The sequence below is a fragment of the Micrasema longulum genome, unplaced genomic scaffold (genome assembly GCF_059751315.1).
Source record: "Micrasema longulum isolate JH-2025_06_02 unplaced genomic scaffold, ASM5975131v1 h1tg002111l, whole genome shotgun sequence".
NCBI classification, from domain to species: Eukaryota; Metazoa; Arthropoda; class Insecta; order Trichoptera; family Brachycentridae; genus Micrasema; species Micrasema longulum.
In genome coordinates, this window is record NW_028279277.1 from 1 (window position 1) to 20,109 (window position 20,109).

Here is a 20,109-nt window from a genome sequence, read left to right on the forward strand (position 1 = left end):
TGTTGCGATTATGCTACTGTGGGTACAATATTTTTCTCTCCGGCCCGATAGCATCTGAACTGAATGTGACCTTGGTATTCTCAGCGCGATCGCTAGCAAGTTATTTCAGCTATCAATAAGTCATTCCAATCCACATATATATTAATTGTATACATTAAAAAATATTCACCTTTATCTGGAGAATTATTGTAGGATAACTCAAGGAAAATCGGAGGTTCCTCGGAGCCTCTGGACACGGAGAGAAAAGAATTCATTTTCATATCTTCTATCCATTTCTTTTCCCTGCAAACGATAAAAATTTCACATTTTGAGTATGCTCAAATCATTGTTGACACCAATATTTTAACAGAGATGAAAAAAATATTGGGGAATGGGGAAATCTAGGCATTCGCAGGGCTTATGACCCATTATTGGCTGGTTTGAGCGATCGCCTTATGCACTGTGTAACATTCAGCCTGAGGTGTTTGAGGGTTCGAGGTTTTAAAGAAGTTCATTTTTATTGATTTCTTCATACATTTTGGAGAAACTAGGCCGTTCAATTAAATATTCTAGTTTATACAGCGTGTAGGAAAAAAATATATATCCAAGAAAAACACAATATATTATAATACAAAATTCGAAACAAGACAACAAGATGTAAAGAGAATAGGTATCTATCTGTTGATAATATTATTTATATCATTATGGTGATATCAGTGGCGCGCCCGTTACCTGACGGTGACCTTGACGCCGAGTGGGCTCAGCGCCGCAGCGGCCTGGTCAGCGAAGATCCTCGGCGTCATCAGGTTGGCGGGGGTCTCCATCAGCGTTCTGGCGAGGTTCTGACCTTCGGCGAGGATCAGGCCCTCCTTCCACTGGTGGGATAGCCCTAAAAGTGAAATGATTCAATCAGATTAAAAAACACACCAGTCTGGAATGAAAGTCTTTACTCGGTCAAAACAAAATGCCAATAGAGAAATATCACACGCACAACACTCTTTTATGTATTAATATTGACAAATTACAACAGGGATGGAGAATACCTTAAATAAGGGAATATGAAAGTCTAGGCATTTACAGGGATATGACCTGTTATTGGCTGGTTTAAGTGGCCACTTTACACACTGTGTAACATCACCGTTCTGCCCATGCTTGAACATCCACATTTCCTCAACTCTTCCATCCGTTGACTTTTGTAAAGCAAAAGAGCTGAAACCTTTATCGCCTTTTTAAAACCTTCGAATATATTCAAATATTTTTTTTAGATTAGTTAGTCTTAGTTTTCATTTGAACAAAAACGTCATATTGACTTGTACAAATCATGATACGCAGTTGACAAACGTTTAGGAGCAATAAAGTTTTAATATCATTAAATTGCGTTGTTTAAAACAGAACAATAGACATATTTAAAGCTATAAAAAAGATGGTTTAAAAAGTTGTCATAAAAGTGGAAATAATTTTGCCGAGAACTATATGACAGTTGTTTTCAGTGATGCCATAGAAAAAAAAGTAATACCGTATAAATAAAATTTCCCAACATTTAGGGGAAAAATTATTTTATGAAAATTCAAAATTATATTTTCGTTTTTTTTAAATTATATTTTATAATTTTAACACGCTGTTTTTAAATCAAATAAAAAACAGATTACATAATACTGTTTGAAAAAATATAAAAATATATTTTGTGAAATTATTGAATGTTTTTACAATTTTTCTGGAACGTATACGTACACTATATGTCGCAAATAAATTTTATTTTCATGTAATTCCTATTTTTTCCATACATTTTTCATTTCCTTACTTGAGCGTTTTATTCAGTTTTCTTCTTTTTTTTGTTCCTTTGAAAAACTAAAAGGGTGGTTTTAATGTATTAGTACGAATAAATAAAATTAAAAATTAAAAAATGCATCGAATTTTATAAAGATACCATTCTCGAAGATGTAGCGAAAGCGATGAAACTGCTCACTGGTTGTGAGTTTTTTTTACCTGACAGAATTTCACAGACCCTAATTTTTTTTTTTTTATTTTTTTTTTTTTACAATAAACATAAGAGATACAACAGAGTATTAAAAAAAATAAAGGATAATTACATAGCAATGAAATACATATTAACAGTAAAAATAGTAGACAAAAATCCCACAAAGGCACGGCCTGTTCGTGGATATACAAGAAAATGTTAATGAATTTTTGCTCCTATAATAAATAATGGACAGTTATAATATTTTTGTATAACATAAGAAAGAAAAAATAAGATATTCTGTAAAAGATAATATGGTATTTTTTTTATAGTAATTAAAAAGGGAAATAAAAAATATTTAAAAAAACACAAAAATATTCCTTATTATTAAAGGGCAACAAAATAAATCATAGAAAAAAAGAGTTTGTGTCTTGAGTTTGAATCCGGGATAGTGCGTGTTTTTTAAAAGAAGGAAAATTTAGAAAGTTTGTAATCAATGAAATATTATCAATAAAAAAATAATAAAAAAAATTGGGCCTATAAAATATGCATGTCTCTGTGCTGGCCCCGTCTCGTTTTACAATGTGCTATTTCTAACACGCGATTCCTTCTTTGACTTGATCTATTTGAATTACTTGTAAATACATTTTCGTTCTTAAATATATATTTTAAACATTGAAAACAACATATTTTTCTTCCTTGTCAAAAATGTTCTCCAATTCTATCACTATAATTTTTCATGTAAAATTTACTGATACAAAAGGTGTTCCAAAATTCACGAAAATAACATATTAAAATTAGAACACTTAGAAAATTTAAGAGATTAAAAAAGTGATTCGTAATCAGAAAAAAATAATATATGAGCAGATAAACGATATTTCCTTTAGTCCACTCCTGTCTAGTTTTAAAGATCGTACCCATATCACTTCACACTTAAAAAGCTGTGTTTTCTATCAAAATTACTTCTCGCGTAAATTTTAGGACACTTTTATATGACCTTTTTCGGCGGTTTTGTACAGATGTATCTTCGGGGGCGCCTTCCTCTCCTTGGAAGCCTTGTTCTCCTGGTACTGGTAGAGCCCTAGGGCAGCGCCCTCCGCAGCCCGAGCGGGGGCCCCGAACCCTTCGACGTGTATGTCCGAAATCCCTTCGGCTCTCAGAGCCTTACACCCGGCTGAAAACGATCAGAATATTAAAAATGGAAAATTTCTCCCGGTAATTAATTCAATAATAATTTGATTTCAATTGTATGTATATTTTTAAAACAAACAAACCATCACGCCGTTTTTCCGCAGGGGTAGGCAGAGAGGATAGAACGTCAAACTACTCAGCTTCTTTTTTTTCAATGTCGACAGTTGCAAACTATGGTCCTTAAAATATATCTGGATTAAAATGACAGCTGCCAAACTAAACTAAACTTTGTTACCGAAAATTGATGTAAAAACGCAATAACAAGCCTATTATAGTGTGCTTAAGACAATTATTCACAAAAAATAAGACATTTTTACCTTTTTTCATGAACAACATCACACGAATTATTTTTTATTCGATCAATTTACATTGATCAATTTGTCCCGTCTCTAACGTTTTTGCAAAATGATGTAACCTTGTAAGAACGTCGTTAATAATTAGGTTTATTTTAGTTATAAAGCTGATTTTATACTAAAATTTATTTCAACAGAGAGGGAAAACATTTTTGAGAAGGGAATATGGAAGTCTAGGCATTTACAGGGCTTATGACCTGTCATTGGCTGGTTTAAGTGGTCACTTTACACACTGTGTTTACGCACTTTACCTCTCTGTTGAAATAAATTTAAATGTGAACAACCCAAGCGAGGAAATCCAGCCAGTCTGAAAAGCATTTGGACAGATTCAAACACTGCTGATTTTATATATTTATGTTGATTTATATGTCAAGCATTGTATTAAAAAATTAATTAACATACCAGATACTAATTATTTTTTGTGTGTCAATATAAATCACTCCTTAGACGTTACTACAAAGTTATGTCCTCACTTTTGCTGACAACTATCATTCTGACAACATCGGACATTATTAATTTATTTATTTGCCACTTTATATACATATACAATATATATATACATATAAGGGCGGGCATATTGCCTTAAGGCAATTTCTTCCTACCTACCCAAACCGTTCAGTTTGAGAAAATTATAAATACATGGACATATTGAATCTTACAATTTTATACAAAAATTAAAAACAAAGATTAACAAAAATAAATATACATAAAAAAATTAACACTATACTATGAAGAGAGGAGAGGGGATGGGAAGGAAAGAAGAAGGATAAAGGAAAAATTTAAATATTCAGATAGTGACATTTCAATCTTGACTTAAATGTAAATAAAGAAGGGGCGTCTCTAACATTAGTGGGTAGATTATTCCACAATCGGCGGCTACTACTGTGAAAGAGGAGGCAAGAAAATAAGAGCGATGACAGGGTATTAAAAGGGTTCTCTCGTTACTAGAACGAAGAGATAGTCCATGTTGTGAAAGAAGTTGGATGAGCTTTCTCAGATAAACAGGCGAAGTGGGATTATTTAAAATATTGTGAAGAAGTGATAGAATTTTTTTATTTTTTTTAAGAAAAAAGAAATATTTGCGTTCTTATGATTTACCCAAATATTTAATTTTGAGGGCCATTTTCAACGAGTTGTAAATAACTCACTATTAGAAAATGGAATCAAGTTGGGGTAGAGTGGGATTCGAACCACGGACCTTTGGTCTGTGAGTCCGAGACACTAGCCACGGGACCACAACCCGATTTAGATTAGATTTAGAATGTGAATGCTTCTTCTATTCCTGATGCTGAGCCAGTGTAGTTGCGTGCGATACTCGGTTATGTGGTCAAATTTGCGAAGATTAAAGATAAAACGAATACAAATATTCTGCAATCGTTCTAACTTATCAAGCAATTCAGAGTTAGCATCTGGATAACATACATCCGCGTAGTCAAGGAGTGGAAGAAGTAAGCTCTGGACTAATGTTTGCTTAACATTAATTGGCAAGAAATTCTGTAATCTTTTAAGTGAGTGCACACTGCTATAAAGTTTACGACTAACTTCGTTGACCCGGTCGTGCCACCCTAAATGCGTTCTTATCAAGCTATATTTTAAGGACTATAGGATTGAGGTTACCTGCCGCCGCTACTCGGATGTTCTCCAGGTGCTCCTGGATGTCTTCCTTCTCGTTGTACGACGCTCCCGAGGGCCCGAGGCCGGCCACGGCCACCGCCGAGTAGTCCGGGTGGATGCCCCAGAACACGCGGGCCCTGCCCGCCTTCAGGGCGCCGCCCCTTAACAAGGAAAACGAGACTTTCATTACAGAATCTAGCTGAAATGCAGAATGAGGAACTTCAGCCCTACGGGGAATTGGATACAAAAATGTTTTCGACAAGGAGAGAACAAAGCAGCCAGTCTAGGCATTTAGGTACCTACTATGATACAGAGAGTATATTTAGGTACCTAACAGTGGCGAACGGTGATTTTATTTACAGGTAAGCTATAAAAAAATATCATATATTTGTACCTACATAGGAGGTACATAATATAATATAAGTAATATATACTATGAATTGATATTTTTCTGTGGTTCTGCGTGATACAACAACTCTCATCCATGAAATCAACTCAAATTACGTAACTTTGTGATATATTATATTATATAGATATATTATCCATTACTTTCATATATAATTCATTAAAAAATAAATAAAAAATACCACTATGAATTCAGCCGGTATTAGGTATTCAATTGAAATGTCAACTGGCTGAATTGTTCTAGAAATTAATATTGCTAAAAACGGCCGCGTCGAGCGCCATATGTCCTGCAATATAACGCATGAATGTAATTATACGCATATATATGCGCGCGCAAAAGTCAACCTTTTAAACCGTTCCGCGAAAAAGTGTAAAAATACAAAACAAAATGAACGTAAATGACCGGTGCAATTGTGGAATTGTAATTAACGAGGCTTTAGCCTTTATTCAGCAAAAAATTGACATTGTGGACGAAGTCAGTATAACACAAATATCGGAAAGTCATTTTAGTGACGAAGAAATCGAACAAGCGAAGATTCTGCTAACCAAGTACGTAAATAATAACCTACTCACCAGGCGAGTTGGAGATGTAAAAAAACGTAGAATGATTGTGGACATTATCAAAACTTTTAAAGAAGTGGATCCAACAAATATTCCAAAGTTTGCCGTATTGAACATAAACAAACTTCCACCTGTCACTTTTGATCACGTTGATGTATCGTCACTTTTGAAAGATATCATAAACTTAAAAAACGAAGTTCATAAGCTCAGTCAGAAGAGCACTCATCTTTGCGAAATGAAGTTAACGAACTAAAACATAAGTTTGATGAAAAAACTAAATCGAAAATTATTGTTAACAATAATAATTTTAAAAACATGTCAACCGATTTGGATGTAAATCCATCTATGGATAAAAATTTTAACTTTAATCTAAAATCAATACCTATTGAAAACGACACTAGTAAGCCGACTAAAAAGTTACCCAAATCATTTGCAGATGTCGCAAGTGCATCCACAAGCGAAAATACAACAGTTAATTCAAATAATAAATGGACGGAAGTAAAAAAGAAACAAAGAATATTTAATAATTTGAGAAGAAATCAAGTGATGGGATCTGATGAAACGACTAACACATCAGCAGTTCAAAGAACTAAATATGTATTTTTTTTATCAATATTCCTACAGAGATGAGGTAGAATTTTTTCAAATTCAGGATTATCGATATTCGAGCGTTTACAGGGCTTATGACCTGTCATTGGCTGGGTTGAGTGGCCACTTTACGTTTTTTTACAACATTCCCCATTCCGCTTATTAGCGAATATCGACACTGGTATCATTTTGATTCTTGTATATATCTTATTAAATGAGAAAGCATTCACTAGCGTGTTGGAGCACCATCTATGTATTGATATTGAAGTTAAGTATTTTTAATTAGCATATTACTTTATTTAAGAAATATTGATAAAAAAATATATATATACCTACTCCCCCTCGGGAGAAATCCAGATTTGTGTATGTACAAAAATACACATACCAAAAAATAACTAAATATGTTTTAGTAACGCGTTTAAATAAAGAAACAACTTGCGATGAGATAAAAAACCATTTGAAATCACACAATATTGACGCCGTTGCATACGAACTTTCCACGAAATCAGGAGAATATAAAGCATTCAAAGTAGGAGTTCCCGAAACTAAATATGAACAAATAATGGACGGAAAGATATGGCCGAAATTCTCAACAGTTCGGAAATATTTCTTCCGTATTCCGCAGAAAACAGAAGAAATCCATAAAAATAGTAATGAATAAAGTATTAAAAATAATATCATTTAACTGTCGTTCGATACGCCGTTCTGAGAAATATATAAAAGACGTTTGCAACGAATACGATGTTATTTTACTACAAGAAACCTGGCTTCTTCCTTCTGATATCAATTACCTGGCAAATATTCATCCGAAATTTTCGAGTTTTGGGACATCAGCTGTTGACTTATCCAATGGACCATTAGTTGGCCGACCCTATGGTGGGGTGGGGATCCTTTGTAGATACAGATGACCCGAGAATAGCAGCGATCGAAATCGAAACCATAAGTGGGACACTACTTGTAATGACAGTATATATGCCTACCAATTCCCCGGACAATTTACCAGAATTTTCAATATGCTTGGGAAAACTCAATGCTATTACGAACGAAAAGAATGCTACGAATACTATGATTCTAGGGGACTTCAACGCAGACCCGAGAACACTATTTGGGAGAGAACTGAACGCATTCTGCTCAGATGAACATTTTATATGCCTTGATATGCAACGTCTACCTGTGGATTCATTTACCTATTTTTTTTTATTTATTTTATTTATTTCTTAAGTTAGCTTATATTAAAACTAATATAAACTATTATGTACATTTACATCATCTATATATATTTACATTTCCTCAGTGCTCGATTTCAGGCGGAACGCGGCGGAACGGCGTTCCGGAACCTCTCTCTGTAAAAAAACTAAATTATTTGAAAACAGTTAAATTTAACTGATTTATTAAACTTATGTTATTATCTATTATCTATTACGGTAAATTAACTCGCAATTTATTAATAAAGCATATAATTGTAGCTCGAAGCTAACAGATAAACAGATAGACTCATCCGCCGCCGCGCACGTGCAGTATAGCTTCCTCCCCTCCAGGTTAGAGATAGACTCGTCCGTCTGGCGTCTATTCCCCACTTAGTTCATCACTAGATGCTCAGTTGCTCAGTCGTAGTCCCGTAGTCGGGAGTCCGTGTTGTCCTGTACTGTACTCTACTACGCGCTACCCACTTGCACACACGGTCTTCTTTTATTTATCTCTGTTACGTTACTGTTACGTGTTATTGTTGTGAAATAAGATGAACAAAAAGTTAACCGATTTTTTTTTACCCTCGGGTGATACTAAGAGACTTAAGCGAACCATTGATTGTGAAGACAACCTCACGCAACCATCTTCAACGACCTTACAACTGTCAACTAGCACTGAAAAGGTAACCAGTTCAGATTCTGACGAACATCACTCTAAAGAACAAGGACAAAAGGTTGAGTGTAACGACAATGCCTTGCCAGATTGTTGGACTAATTTTCAAAAAACTGAATTTTGCGAAAAATATCACTGGTTGTTAATTAAAAATGGAAAGTTAGGATGCAGTACTTGTAAAAAAGTAGGGATCTTATCTGTTAAGAAAAAAACAGGTATGAAAATTTCAAAAGAATGGGCAAATGTTGAAATAGACAGTTATGGTGACACTAAACAGAAAAAGCAAACGTCTTTAAGGAAAAAGATTTTTGACCACAAAGAGAGTGCTGGTCATAAAGCAGCTGCTGAAATCCTAACCGAAAGTAAAGACGGAAAACTGGAGAAAACTATTTTGAGACAGAACTCTCATGAAAAAGAAATAACGGGGAAAATTTTCCGAACGGCGTACAAGGTTGTTAAAGAAAATCAGTCTTTTAACAATTTTGAAACGGAAATTGATTTGCAAGAACTAAATGGGATTAACATGGGTCGCATTTTACACTCAGACAAAGCCTGTGCTAAAATTGCTTTGCATATCAGTAAGGAAATGAAGAAAACCTTTGTAGATGAAATCATTAAGAATGATACAAAACTTGGTTTGATAATTGATGAATCCACGTCCTTAAGTAATAAGTCAAGTTTAATAGTATACGTTCGGTGTTCTTTGCCTAAAACTGGTATGAGTGGCTCCACTAACGTCTTTTTGGATCTAATAGAACTAGATGGCGTTACTGCTACAGCTGTTTTTGACTCTTTGATGAACTGTCTTCGGTCTAATGGAATATCTGACGTATTTTTAAGTAATAATTTAACAAGCTTAACTTGTGATGGTGCTGCTACTATGATCGGTAAGCACAAAGACGTTGCAACATTATTTCGTGAGAAATTTCCTTCTGTTATTGTTTGGCACTGTGCAAACCATAGACTTGAGCTGTCAGTGTCAGACGTTATTAAATCTGTTTCAGGAGTTAATAGGTTTAAATCTTTTATTGACAAACTCTATGTTGTCTATCATGCTTCACCAAAGAACAGCAGGGAACTTCGAAGCTGTGCAACTCTTTTGGATACAGAAATTTTAAAAATTGGAAGAGTCTTGAGCACCCGTTGGGTGGCATCTAGTTTTAGATCTGTGTCAGCTGTTTGGACGTCATATGAAGCATTAGTCCAACACTTTAAAGAAGCTTCAACTGACCCGTCTAGAGACAGCAAAGATAAAAGTACTTTTTCCGGACTTCTTAACAAAATCACAGAAACTAATTTCATTCTAGACCTGGGATTGATGTCAGATGCTTTGCAAGAACTTTCAGAACTAAGTGAAGCTTTACAACATCGGAATGCAGATTTGAACTATGCGAACAGAAAATTGCTAATCACAGTTGGTTTATTTGAAGAAAGAAAAACAGTTCCAGGGTCCTACTCAACAATGGCTCAAGAAGCAGTAAACAACTTGTCTTTTTTCGAGGTTCCTCTCCACACAAAAGAAGGGAGATCAGCCGTTGAACCCCAAAATATTTTACGAGGCCCTTAAAACTTCTATTGAAACGAGACTACTTGATGACAAAGATGTTGAGTTAGCTACAACTCTTGAAGTTATGGATACCAAAACCTGGCCGACGAAACTCCCAATAAGTTTTGGGGAAAATGAAATGAGGAAACTTGCTTCCAGGTTCAAACTTAACGAAAGACAGTTAATTACAGGTTTACGCGAATATATCTACTCCAGAGAGTTACCAGAAAGCCTCAATCCTGTAAAACAATCAATTGACTCGGTTGCCATTTCATCAAGTGAATGTGAAAGAGGATTCTCTCAGATGAACTTAATAATTACACCGCTGCGATCTTCACTCAACATAAGAACGGTTTCTGGCCTGATGTTTTTGAAAATTAATGGACCTCCTCTTAGACTGTTTGATCCAGAGAAGTATGTTAACTCTTGGCTGGTTTCTGGACACCACTCGGCGCTAGCTGTCAAGAGTAAGGAAAGATCAAGAGAAGGCAAATACGAAGAAAACATGATGAAGTTTTGGAGTATATTTTAAGAACAATTTTTGAAACAGTTATGTTGTATTGTTTTACTGCTTTTCATTATGTTTATTAACATGTTACATACATAAACATGTATGTTTATTAACTGAGAAGTAAAAACAGCCTAAAAATGCGTAATTTTAAACTGAAATTTTGAAAATTTTCCGAGGGCCCCCGGACCCCCCTTTAGCTGGGGGGGTATGGAATACCCCCCAGACCCCCCGGTGTGTCCGCCCTTAACAGAGTTCCGGTACCTCAATTTTTAGAAATCGAGCACTGCATTTCCTTACAGTAACTTATACATTTATTTTTAAATTCTTTCAGACACTTTTCATTCTTCATACATTCAGGCATCTCATCATACATTTTTAAACCCTTATACATCAAACAATTTTGCGACTCGGCTCTTTTCAATAATGGTAGTCTTATTTTATCCTTTTGTCTAGTGGCATATTCGTGACAACTTTTGTTTAAGACAACTTTATCCTTAAAATATTTTGGTAATTTATCGTGAAAAAATTTATGTATAAATATCAACATATTAAATTTAAGTCTCCTTCTTACAGATAACCATTTTAGTTCATCTCTCATTTTTTTTACATTGCTATATTTATTTTTCTTAAGAACTATTCTCATCGCTTTATTTTGCAAAATTTCTAGTTTATTTAAATTTCCTTCGTTTGCTAAAAATAATATTGTTGAGCAGTAATCTATATGTGGAAGAATGATTGTTTTGTAAATTAGTTCTGCAGTATCTTTATTTAATTTATTTCTCAATCTACTAAGGAAAAATATTTTTTTTGATATTTTTTTATTAACGTGTTCAAAATTTGCATTTAATGTCAATTTTGAATCAAGTATTATCCCCAAATATTTCATTTCATTGACCTTTTCGATGGTTTCATTATCAATAAGTACATTCATCCTTGGGTTTGGCTTTTTCCTTCCTAACTCCGTGTATTTTGTTTTTCCAACATTAAGCTGAAGTTTATTAATTTTGAGCCACTCAGATATTCTGTTTAAGTCCTCGTTTAATTTTTGTAAAGTCTCTGTATAATTTTCTCCCGCTATATAGATTAATGTATCATCGGCAAATAATTGTAGTTTGCAGTGTTTTATTATATTTGTGACCTATGTGAGTGATGCTCATGGAACTACCAGTTGGCTCGATCATTGTATTATAAAGGAAAGTCTTAATATACCAATAAGGGAAATTAAAGTCATATACGATGTAGTTTGGTCGGACCATCTGCCTATAGAGGTTAGTCTAGACGTAAGCAAGCTTCCTAGTATACAAGATAGAACTACAAACCCGAGAGATCCTGCCAGTTGGAATCCAAGATCAATTCAAAACATTGAAAATTATACACGTCTTGCAGATATTACTATAAAAAATATTATAATCCCTCATTCGATCACGTTATGTTGTGATCAATGTGAAGATTTTTCACATAAAAATGATATTGATATACTGTATACAAATATTATACAAGCGGTTCGCGAGGCGGCGACAACAGCATTCAAAAGGGACCGTGTCAATCAACCGAGGTACATAGTCCCGGGATGGAACGACAGAGTTTCAAATGACTACTCAGAATCTAGAAGTGCATTTATTAAATGGATAGAAGCAGGAAAACCAAGATCAGGAGAAATTTTTGAATCCAGAAAAAGTAAAAAAAAAAATATTTAAAAAACTCTCAAACAATGCCAACGTAACTCTAATCAAATTCAAATGGATAGTATGACAATTGCCTTACAAAATAAAGATTTCAAAAAGTTTTGGAGAAAATCATCAGCAATACTTAACAATAAAACAAAAATGCCTCTTTGTGTTAACGGAACTACTGGTGATGGAATTATAGCCGGTTTAATCAGAGAATACTTCTCTGAAACTTCCGGCTGTAAAGATAATACAAAACCAGACTCGATTTATCTGTCAGCTAAATTTGGTAGCCTCGCTGCAATCAATAGTAAAGACATTGATGTTGCCATAAAACAAATTTCACCAGGAAAAACTGCTGGACACGACGGTATCAAAATAGAACATATACGTTACGCCGGCTCAAACATATCACAATATGTTTGTGTTCTTTTTACGGCGATACTAAAACATACACACCTACCGAGAGATATGACAAAAACATTGGTGATACCTTTAGTTAAATCTGGGCAGGTAAACTTGTCGGAAAAACAAAATTACAGGCTAATATCACTAACAACCATGATATCCAGAATCTTCGAAAAATTGGTGTTAAGAATTATTTCGGAGAAATTAAATACTTGCGGAAACCAATTCGGATTTAAAGCAGCTTTGTCAACAGATATGGAAATATTTGCCTTAAAACAAACAGTGGCCTACTATAAATCAAGAAAAACAAATACATACGCATGCTTCCTGGATTTGAGTAAAGCATTTGACCGCGTAAATCGTAAAATATTATGGAATAAAATGGAGAAGAAAGGAATTCCATCTTGTATTATTAATACGTTGGCAGCCTGGCACACACAACAGGAAAATATTGTAAAATGGGGAGATGCTACATCTTCGCCTTTTTATTTGAAATGTGGAGTCCGACAAGGAGGTTGTCTGTCTCCGGCACTTTTTAATTTATATATGGATGATATGGTATTATTGACTCCATCTATTAATAGTGTGAGATTGTTGCTCAATATTTGCGAAAAATATGCAATTGACCACAATATGATATACAATGCAAAAAAATCTGCCGTACTTATATTTAAACACAAGACGTCACTTTCTGAGTTCGTGAACCATCACCACCTGTATTCCTAGACAACAACAGTTTAATGGTAACTGCAAAAGTCAAATATCTAGGGCACATACTGACTGATAATTGTAAAGACGATCAGGACATAGAGAGACAGAGAAGAGCCATCAATGTCAGGACCTCTATGCTAGCGAGACGCTTCTTTCAATGCAGTAACGAAGTGAAGAAAATCATATTTACTTCGTATTTGACGTCCATGTATACAGCGGAACTTTGGAACAACTATACGCAAGGAGCGTGGAATAAATTAAGGATCACGTATAACAACTCATACCGACAATTATTCGGATTGCCTAGGTACTGCAGTGCCTCTGAAATGTTTACAGCTGGACGAATAAACACCTTCGCTGCCCTGCTTCGCCAAAGAGCCTGGAGCCTATGGGAACGCCTAAAAAAGTCTAATAACGAAATTCTCCAAGCCACTGCAGAGTGGATCCAATCACCATTGTTCAAGCGATGGCGCGATATGTTAAGACCACCATAAGTGCTGCAATATAAAATTTTATTTTATGTTTATAGGTATTTATGTTTATTGTTATATTTATGTTTATTGTTATATTTTTGTTTATATTTATATTTATGTTCATGTTTATATGGTAGAATTGGCTCTGCACTTTATAGCCGTTTTACTGGAATAAAAATTTTAATAAAATAAATAAATAAATAAAAATTATGGTCTTATGTCAAAAGTACCATCTCAAAGAAAAATACCCCTTAGGAAATAATGTTTGAAATACGGTTTTCCAAATCAAGAATCTTCAAATAATTTGTGCTTATATAGCGCCATTTTCGAAATAAAATACCTTAAGGGCTCATTACATAGTGATTCTTTTGAATTTGTAATTTAATTAAAATAATTTTTTTGTTGTCACATGCTACGGATTTATTCAAATGATTTGATGCGAAACAAACTTAGGTTTAATGTTTCCAAGTGTTCGGTCACGTCCTTCACTAGGACCCAAAAAACTCAATTTTTTCGCTACAAAATGAATGACCAGAATCTGATACGAACATCGAATGTTAAGGATCTGGGCGTTAGATTTGTGAGCACCCTGACATTTCATGAACACATAGAGACAATCAGTGGTAAAGCATTGAAGACGTTAGGATTAGGATTTGTTCTGCGTACTGCCAGGGTTTTCGAAAATACCCGCGTACTGAGAACTCTTTGCAACTCCTCAGTGCGAAGTAGACTCGAGAGTGGCTCGATGATTTGGGGGCCACATGAACTGAAGTACTCTCTTATGATAGAGAAAATCCAAAAGGAGATATCTCTACATGAGAGAGTGCGGGTATTATCCTTGGCTCTACCCGACCGAGTTTCTCCAGGGTATGCTTGGCCACAACAGTATTTTTTTTGTTAATAGACTGTTAAACTAAGTCAATTTTTTTTTTTTTAATTTTTACATATCGTATTATCGGCGCTACGATTTTTTAAAGTTTTGTATTTCTGAAATAACTCCGCGTGTGACGTCAGAGGTTCATTTCCGCTTATTCTCATTCGGTTCTTCCCATTGGTCCAGAAGCGACAAGCAGACCGGAAATCTTCCATAGCTCTCAGATCATAGGTTGATTCACATGAACCAGTGACGTCATTTAAAGTAGTGCGTTTTTATCAAAATATTTTTTATTATTTTTTCTGTACATTTTCAAGAAACTTTGCACTACAATTTAACGCTCTAATTTTTACCCCGCGTAAGAAAACATTTTTTGTATCCAATTTCCCGTAGGGCTGAAGTTCCTCATTACCTAAGACAGCGTCAGCATAGATTGTTTCATATTCCGATATACAGGAGCACCCTGCTGTTGTAAGGGCTACTGCTACGCGGAACAACATCGCTCTGGATGTTGATCTGTTCCATGTATCCGAAGGGGTTTTCCGGAGGAGGATTCTCCTACTACTTTGACATGAGTCTCTTTCATGTATTTTTTTCTTTTGTATACTATGTACGTATTGAATATATGTTTGTAATGTTTATGTTATATTTAAAATAAATTAATTTAATTTAATTGAAGAGACAGAGTAAGAAATGAAGAAATAAGGCGCCGAACCGGAGTCGTGGATATCATGGATCGGGCAGCGAAATTGAAATGGCAGTGGGCAGGACACTTGGCGAGGCAAAATGATGGCAGGTGGACACCCAGAATAATAAAGTGGAGACCGTGGGCAAACAAGAAGTGTTAGAAGGCCACAGAAAATATGGGTCGACGACATTGCCTCTATTGCCGGTAAAACGTGGATGATGAAAGCGGGTGATAGGAAGGAATGGAGACGTTTGGAAGAGGCCGCCATCCAGCAGTGGAAGAAGAATTGAAGTCTGAGAACGTTCGCAGCAGCCTCCTATTGCGAGCGTTTTGTGGACCTGGCTTGGACACGTGCTGCGCATGCCTCAGGAGTGATAAAACCCAACTTACCACCTCTTCATGGGCATCCTGGAAACCGCTGACGATCCGGCTTTATTCGGCGGAACCTAGCTGAGTGAGCGGAGTGCTAGCTGGTGACAGGGTCTCCTTGAAGCGTCTGGTGATGGCCACACGCTCCGCTTATGAGCGGATTTGGAAACAAGATGGGCGTCATTTGGTTTGTACCAAATAGATAATACATTATATTAAAGTAAATCAAAAGTGATGGTATTTGAAAGGGGAAGTGAGGTTACTGACTGCATAATAAATGTAAACAACGAATGTCTCGAACAAGTAGAAGAATTTGTGTATCTAGGAAGCATGTTTTCAAAATGGAAGAGTAGAAAAAGATGGTGAAAGGAGAGTGAATGCGGGCAACAAAATGAACGGATCACTAAGCGCAGTAATTGCTAGTAAAAATATGTCCATCGAAGCTTAACTGGCAGTGCACAACGGAGTTTTAGTCCCAACACTTATGAACGGAAGTGAAACATGGAACTGGCAGAGGAAGAATGAAAGCCGAGTGAACGCGGTTGAAATGCGATCTCTTAGACAAATGAGTGGGAAATCAATGTATGATAGGGTTACGAATGATGAAATCAGGCGAGAGTGTAAATCTGAGTCAGGTATAATTGATGAGATCAAGAAAGGGTGTCCGTGATGGTTTGGTCATGTAGAACGAATGGACGACGAAAAAATGGTAAGACAATTATATACGGCAAAAATGAACGGTAACATGAGACGAGGACGACCGAGAAAGACGTGGCATGATCGGATAATCCAAAGTCTGGTCATGTCAAAAGCGGACAGAACCGAAGGTCATGTATGACAAGATGTATTAATGTGGAAGAAGCTAGGAATATATGCCAGGATAGACGTGTGGCGGTCCATTCTCTCTGCCTACCCCTACGAGGAAATGGCGTAATGGTAGTGGTAGTAGTAATTAAAGTAAATAAAAAAGATTTTTTTATATTTTTTTTATTTATTACTAATTTCATTCTATTTACAATTTTTCTAATTACAATATTTTACAATACATTCATTACCAATTATGTGATATATTACAACAGAGATGAAGAGCATTTTACAGAAGGCAATATGGAAGTCTAGGGGTCTGACCTGTCATTGGCTGGTGTAACATTTGCCATTCTGTATATGCATTTTTGAACATCTAAATTTTTGAAATTCTTTGAGAGCCTTTATTCATCAGAATTGTGAAGTGTGTAAAGTGGCTTTTTTTATTTATTTATTTATTTTACAGAAACAGTCAACAATGATATAATAACATAAAAAAGATACGGTTTAAAGACAGACCAGCGAAGTTTCTAAATAAAAATCGTACATATTAAATTGTGGTACAACAAAAGGGTGTGTTGGTGTGTATATGTATGAGAGTAAGTGTAGAGGTGTGTTCGTGTGTATTTGTGTGGGAGTAAGTGTTTAGGTGTGCGTAAGCGTGAGCATCATTAAATAGCAAGTGAGAGCGTATCGCAGTCAAGTGCAAAGCGTTCGGCTAGATTCACCCATTCAATGCTGTGTGATCTTTCCCTTATGTCCATCGCGTCTATGACCTCCCAAATTTTGCTACTAATTAAAAAAAATATGTACCAAAAATACATTATAAAGAAAATATATAATGTAATGAGGTTTTATAATATATATTTTTTAAATCATTCATTCAAATATATAAGTACCTATTAATCTCCATATTTTTATACGTGTTATCTAGAATATTATTGAAAGATCACCCTACGCGCGGGTTATTTCTGTAATTGTCCCAGAGCAAATGTCTTCTCCCTACATTTTCGCATGAGAAAGAAAGAGATGAAACGTGTCGTACGAATATGAATATCGAAACTTCCTCTTCTTCTTTTCCACATCCGCTCCTAAGTGGAGCATGCGGACATCACCAGTTGCCTCCAGGAGACCCTATCGCCATCAATATTAAGATCCAGACGAGTTGAGTTTTCCTGCAGTGTGTCAACAATTTCCAGACTTTTCAAAAAGAACTGCATCATCTGCATACTCCAAGTCGCACGACTTTAGAGGGAAGTTCACTTCTATACCTCGATCAGGTGGTATAGATTTGCATAAGATAAAATCCATCAGTATGATGAATAAGAACGGTGCAAGGACGCAGCCTTGCCTCACTCCAGTGGAGACCCCGAACCAATCAGTCAAAAATCTACCGATCGAAACGTTTCGCCTAAAATTAGTTGGAATGCGGGCATTAGGGTGGGCCGATAATTTTTTTCCCAATTTTGAAATGAAAGGGGTCTAAAAAGTTGCCCTTTGGATTACTCGGAGTGCAAAAAATCTTTAAAAAAATATTCTATACTAATTTTGGCCCTCAACCAGAGCTTAAAGTTTTCGAAAAAGTCGATTTTTTGCACTAAACCGGCTCTCATTTCGTAATTAAGTAAGAAAATCAGTCCAATCAAATTTAAAATGTGAATTAAACATTATTCAATAAGCACCTATGGGCGTGAGTTGCACTTTGTTTTGTACTAAATGGGTAGCATTGTTTTTATGAGCCATTGTTTTCGTCAACATTAGCCAGGCGCTCAACGGAATCAGTTCCGCGGAGTGTAAACTTTTTGCATTTCGGTAGTTTTAAAACGTGCTCAAATTTGTAATGTGATTAAGTTATATCTTTGCTAACAAAAAAATAATTTTATCAATGTAGATGAACAAAATGTTCAGGCAGTGATAAACTTTAAACCTCGGTTGAGGGCCAATGGAATATTTTTTTAAATAATTTTTACGTTCAATGTGATCCAAAATGCAAGTTTTTAGACCCCTCTTTGATGTCTAAAATAATCAAAAAGTTCATACATCATCAGCCCACTCTAGCGGGCATTGTCCCGATAGAGATAACAACATGAAACAAGGAAGATTAGAATAAGATTGATAAAAATAATTAAAATAATGGCATTTTACATACCAACATTTAAAAAGGACGAATTTGTTATTAGTTATTGAGTGAGTATTGAGACAAAAAAAAGTTAAGTCGTTGAATCGTATTTTGTGTATCATATTGGAAACATCTATATAGACATAGGTAAGTATATTAATGTATTTTTACAAAAAACATTAGTGTGAGAATTATTGTAAAATGTAAATGTACAATTTAGTAAACAAAAATGACCCCCCCTTTCAGCCGCCTAACTAAATTACTATGACAGATCGTGAGCCGTATAAATATATAGATTTTTTAAACATATTATCTTCTTTAGAATGCTGTCCATCTCTGTTGGAATACGCTTATATTAATAATTTATTATATTTACATTTGATAATTTTTCTATTTCTAATATTTCACAATATACCAACTACCATAGAATTAAGAATAGTCCAAAAGGAGCGTAGAATCATATTCGAATACATCGGACTGTGTCCAAAAATTCTCCCACTATGCCCCACTTTCGCCGCGCGCATTCATGATGTCGCCCCGTAATGTTGCACGATGGGAAAAAATATATTCATAACACAAATGTAAGGTAAAAAAAAAAGCAAACTGTTAATTTCTCTAAAATTGTATTGTGCACGCGGAAATATTGATTGACACAACAGAGACTATAAGTAAAGGGTCATTTAATAAGAGTAATTGAATTTATGAACTTTGAACTTAAAATATAAAACAAATTTTATTTTACGTAAAACGGATATTTTTATATAATGTTAAATAATATTTGATGTTTTAAAGATAATGTCGGTCAAATGTCCACCACAGAGTTGTTTAATCCGAGGTCCAATTTTCATTAGTGCTCTCATTAGATGAGCAAAGTAGGGTAAAAAGATTTACTACCCCGGCAACACTAACGAAATGTCCATTTTGATTTCTTCGACAATCTGACAGATGGAAAAATAATCTAAATTTTAAGTAATGTATTTGCTACTTACACATACATTTGCTAATTACACATGAAGTGATTGCATCCTGTTTCTTTAAGATTCTAGCAGTATTTTCACACTGTAAAAGGACACAACACGGCATAGTTGAATTCAAATCGGGAGCTGCGTACTGAGCGACGTCTACAAAGAAACCGATGGGTCAAAACGTAAAACTACTTGTTTACGAGTAGTTTAGTCGCCTTCTGTTTGATGCTCGTATGCGGTTTCTGGACTATTCTTAATTCTATGGATGAAACGCTATTTGCTGAATTTAAAGACTAGAAATTAGTGCTTGTGGTTGCTACTCACAAACATAAAAACAGGTAAATGTCGGCGTAAACGCCGGGGTGTAAAATGAACACAAACATAATGGAAGATGGAAGATGTAAGGTGAGGTTCCGTGGCAAAATTCTAATTTATTTATAAACCCTTACGGATTATTACATTCATT

General features: G+C 35.1%; 2 protein-coding genes across 2 annotated transcripts in view; one reads left to right on the top strand and one right to left on the bottom strand.

Annotated features, from left to right (window-relative positions):
• Positions 1 to 169: 169 nt before the first annotated feature.
• Positions 170 to 20,109, bottom strand: part of LOC148272997 (cytosol aminopeptidase-like) — a gene marked incomplete at its 3' end in the record, with an annotated part of 39,974 nt that continues 20,034 nt past the window's right edge. Inside the window, exons 3-6 of the mRNA XM_088239279.1 lie at positions 5,098 to 5,255; positions 2,934 to 3,110; positions 712 to 868; positions 170 to 282 (exon numbers count right to left, since the gene is read on the bottom strand). Of these exons, the coding sequence (XP_088095405.1) occupies positions 170 to 282; positions 712 to 868; positions 2,934 to 3,110; positions 5,098 to 5,255 (605 nt within the window). The remainder of the gene's footprint in view (positions 283 to 711; positions 869 to 2,933; positions 3,111 to 5,097; positions 5,256 to 20,109) is intronic.
• Positions 5,827 to 6,378, top strand: LOC148272998 (uncharacterized). The gene has a single exon (XM_088239281.1). It carries the CDS (start codon positions 5,888 to 5,890, stop codon positions 6,311 to 6,313), a length of 426 nt encoding a protein of 141 aa, XP_088095407.1. The 5' UTR covers positions 5,827 to 5,887; the 3' UTR covers positions 6,314 to 6,378.

Bases quoted from the DNA above. Each gene is read 5' to 3' on its own strand.
- LOC148272998 (XM_088239281.1), top strand. From the start codon at position 5,888: ATGAACGTAAATGACCGGTGCAATTGTGGAATTGTAATTAACGAGGCT.